The sequence below is a fragment of the Micropterus dolomieu genome, linkage group LG21 (assembly GCF_021292245.1).
Source record: "Micropterus dolomieu isolate WLL.071019.BEF.003 ecotype Adirondacks linkage group LG21, ASM2129224v1, whole genome shotgun sequence".
In the NCBI taxonomy this organism is placed as follows: Eukaryota; Metazoa; Chordata; class Actinopteri; order Centrarchiformes; family Centrarchidae; genus Micropterus; species Micropterus dolomieu.
The window spans coordinates 8,090,131-8,092,096 of record NC_060170.1 but is presented as its reverse complement, the minus strand read 5'-3'; the positions used below and the strand labels follow the sequence as shown (position 1 = coordinate 8,092,096).

The window sequence follows — 1,966 nt, the reverse complement described above, 5'->3', positions numbered from 1 at the left end:
CAAGTTGCTTTCCGATTCTCTTGTAGCCCATCCCAGCCTTGTGCAGATCAACAATCTTGTCCCTGATGTCCGTAGAAAGCTCTTTGGTCTTGCCCATGGTGGTGATGTTGGATGCTGGTTGTTTGGGTGTTGACAGGTGTCTTTTATACAGGTAACAAGGTGAGGCAGGTGTATTTGATGTAGATAATTGGTTGGGATTGGGGCTGTGTCTTAAAGAAAGACTAACTGGCTTGTAGGAGCCAGAATACTTGCTGTTTGTCCAGGGGGTCATATACTTGTTTTTCCTCATCAGATGGTTATCAATTTTTATAAATTCATATGATGTGATTTTCTGGAATTTTCTTTGGGATTCTGTCTTTCACTGTTAGAATGTACATATGATTAAAATTATAGATTGTTGCATTCTTTGTAAGTGGGCAAACCTGCAAAATCAGCAAGGGGTCAAATACTTTTTTCCCCCACTGTAGAAACACAAGATTTACTCCAAAGTTTCTGTAGGTTTATGTTATTGCTATTAGTTCTAATTATTAAAATTTTTTTCATTAGTATGGTATGGCTACTACAATACCTATGAACTTCAACTGTTTTCTTTTTTTGAATTGTTATGGAGAAGAAGCCAATCAGATTTGCAGCATACGCTTCGGTATAGCAAACTGGGAACAAAATAGCAGTAAATATAATTTCTACAAAGTGTAATCTTACAGCTCATTGTTAGCGATGCACAAAACAGAAAATAAGGCCCAGTGATCACATTTGTATTATTGAAATGCACCTTGGGACTGGTAATAAACTTCTCTGCTTAAATGTTTACGTACACAGGCTTTCACCTGTGATTCAATGATTCACCCAGTTTTATGTCTATCCAAAACTTTAACTTTTACTGTCAGTCACCAAAGTCTGTCTATTGGAAAACTTTTTTAGATGCCATATAATTCCATTCTCTAGTTTATCTGCAGACGGCTGACTGCAGCAGCTGCTATAATTCAAATTACAGTAGATAATGAAAGCATTATGGTTCTAATCCTGCCAACTGGTCTGACTCGGCCGATATCAGTGATTTTAGGTAGGTGAGAGTGAATCAGGATGTCCAGCTGTGATGATGGGCTGTGATTTCTGTAATTATTTGGAAAGTGCTTAGAAAAAAGGATTGACTTGTGTGCCAAAATATAAAATTCAACACCAAATCCAACAATATTCATTTAAAATTTTTAATCTACTCCACTAGAAATAAGTGGACATGTGGATTCTTCCACTATGGACCCTTTTATATGCGAACAAATCTTGTCTTTTGATCAGCTGCTGTCTTTACCCCACTCTTCGTTCTTTGCAGAGATTTCAGCAAACACACACAAAACGGTGACTCGTTACTTCAGCGTGCAGTTCTGCACATCATTTTAGACCCAACAATTCAAAAGAAACAGATGGCAGGAGCTTTTAAGTAAAGCATCTATTTTACAAAGATGGTTGGCATATCTCATGCATAATGCAGGTTATTGGAGCTACACGCACATCTACAAAACTTGTTACGTCTCTGCATGTGTGATCAAGCAAAGCTCAGCGGGCAGAGCAAGGCACTAACCCTGGCAGAGTTGGTAGTTCTATTCCCACGGGGGGCACTCTGGTTAAAAATACAAGCACTTATGACAGAGTGTGAGATGAAAGCTTTGCACAAATGGCATACAAATGTGCAAGACACCATCCACACACCCAAATACAGACACACATTTACACACAGGGTGACTTACTGAGGCACTCTCCAGTGACGGCGTTGAGGAAATGCCCTTCTTGGCAGCTCATCCTGCAGTAGCCGCTCTGTAGCGAGGCCAGCGAGGGGCAGGAGGTGCAGTCGGCTTGGGAGGGCCCGGAGCAAGATTGGCAGGACGGGTGGCATGCTTGGAGGTTGAGGACACAGGGAGGAGAGGGAGGAGAGGGAAGAGAGGGAGGAGGGGGGGGGGGGGGGGGGGGG

The 1,966-nt window shown here is 41.7% G+C and overlaps 1 protein-coding gene across 4 annotated transcripts in view; it reads right to left on the bottom strand.

Annotated features, from left to right (window-relative positions):
- Window positions 1-1,966, bottom strand: part of fras1 (Fraser extracellular matrix complex subunit 1) — a 257,602-nt gene that overhangs the window by 108,886 nt on the left and 146,750 nt on the right. For all 4 annotated transcript variants that reach the window (XM_046034200.1, XM_046034201.1, XM_046034202.1 and 1 more), the window contains one exon: window positions 1,746-1,892. In XM_046034200.1, coding sequence (XP_045890156.1) covers window positions 1,746-1,892 — 147 coding nt within the window. The remainder of the gene's footprint in view (window positions 1-1,745; window positions 1,893-1,966) is intronic.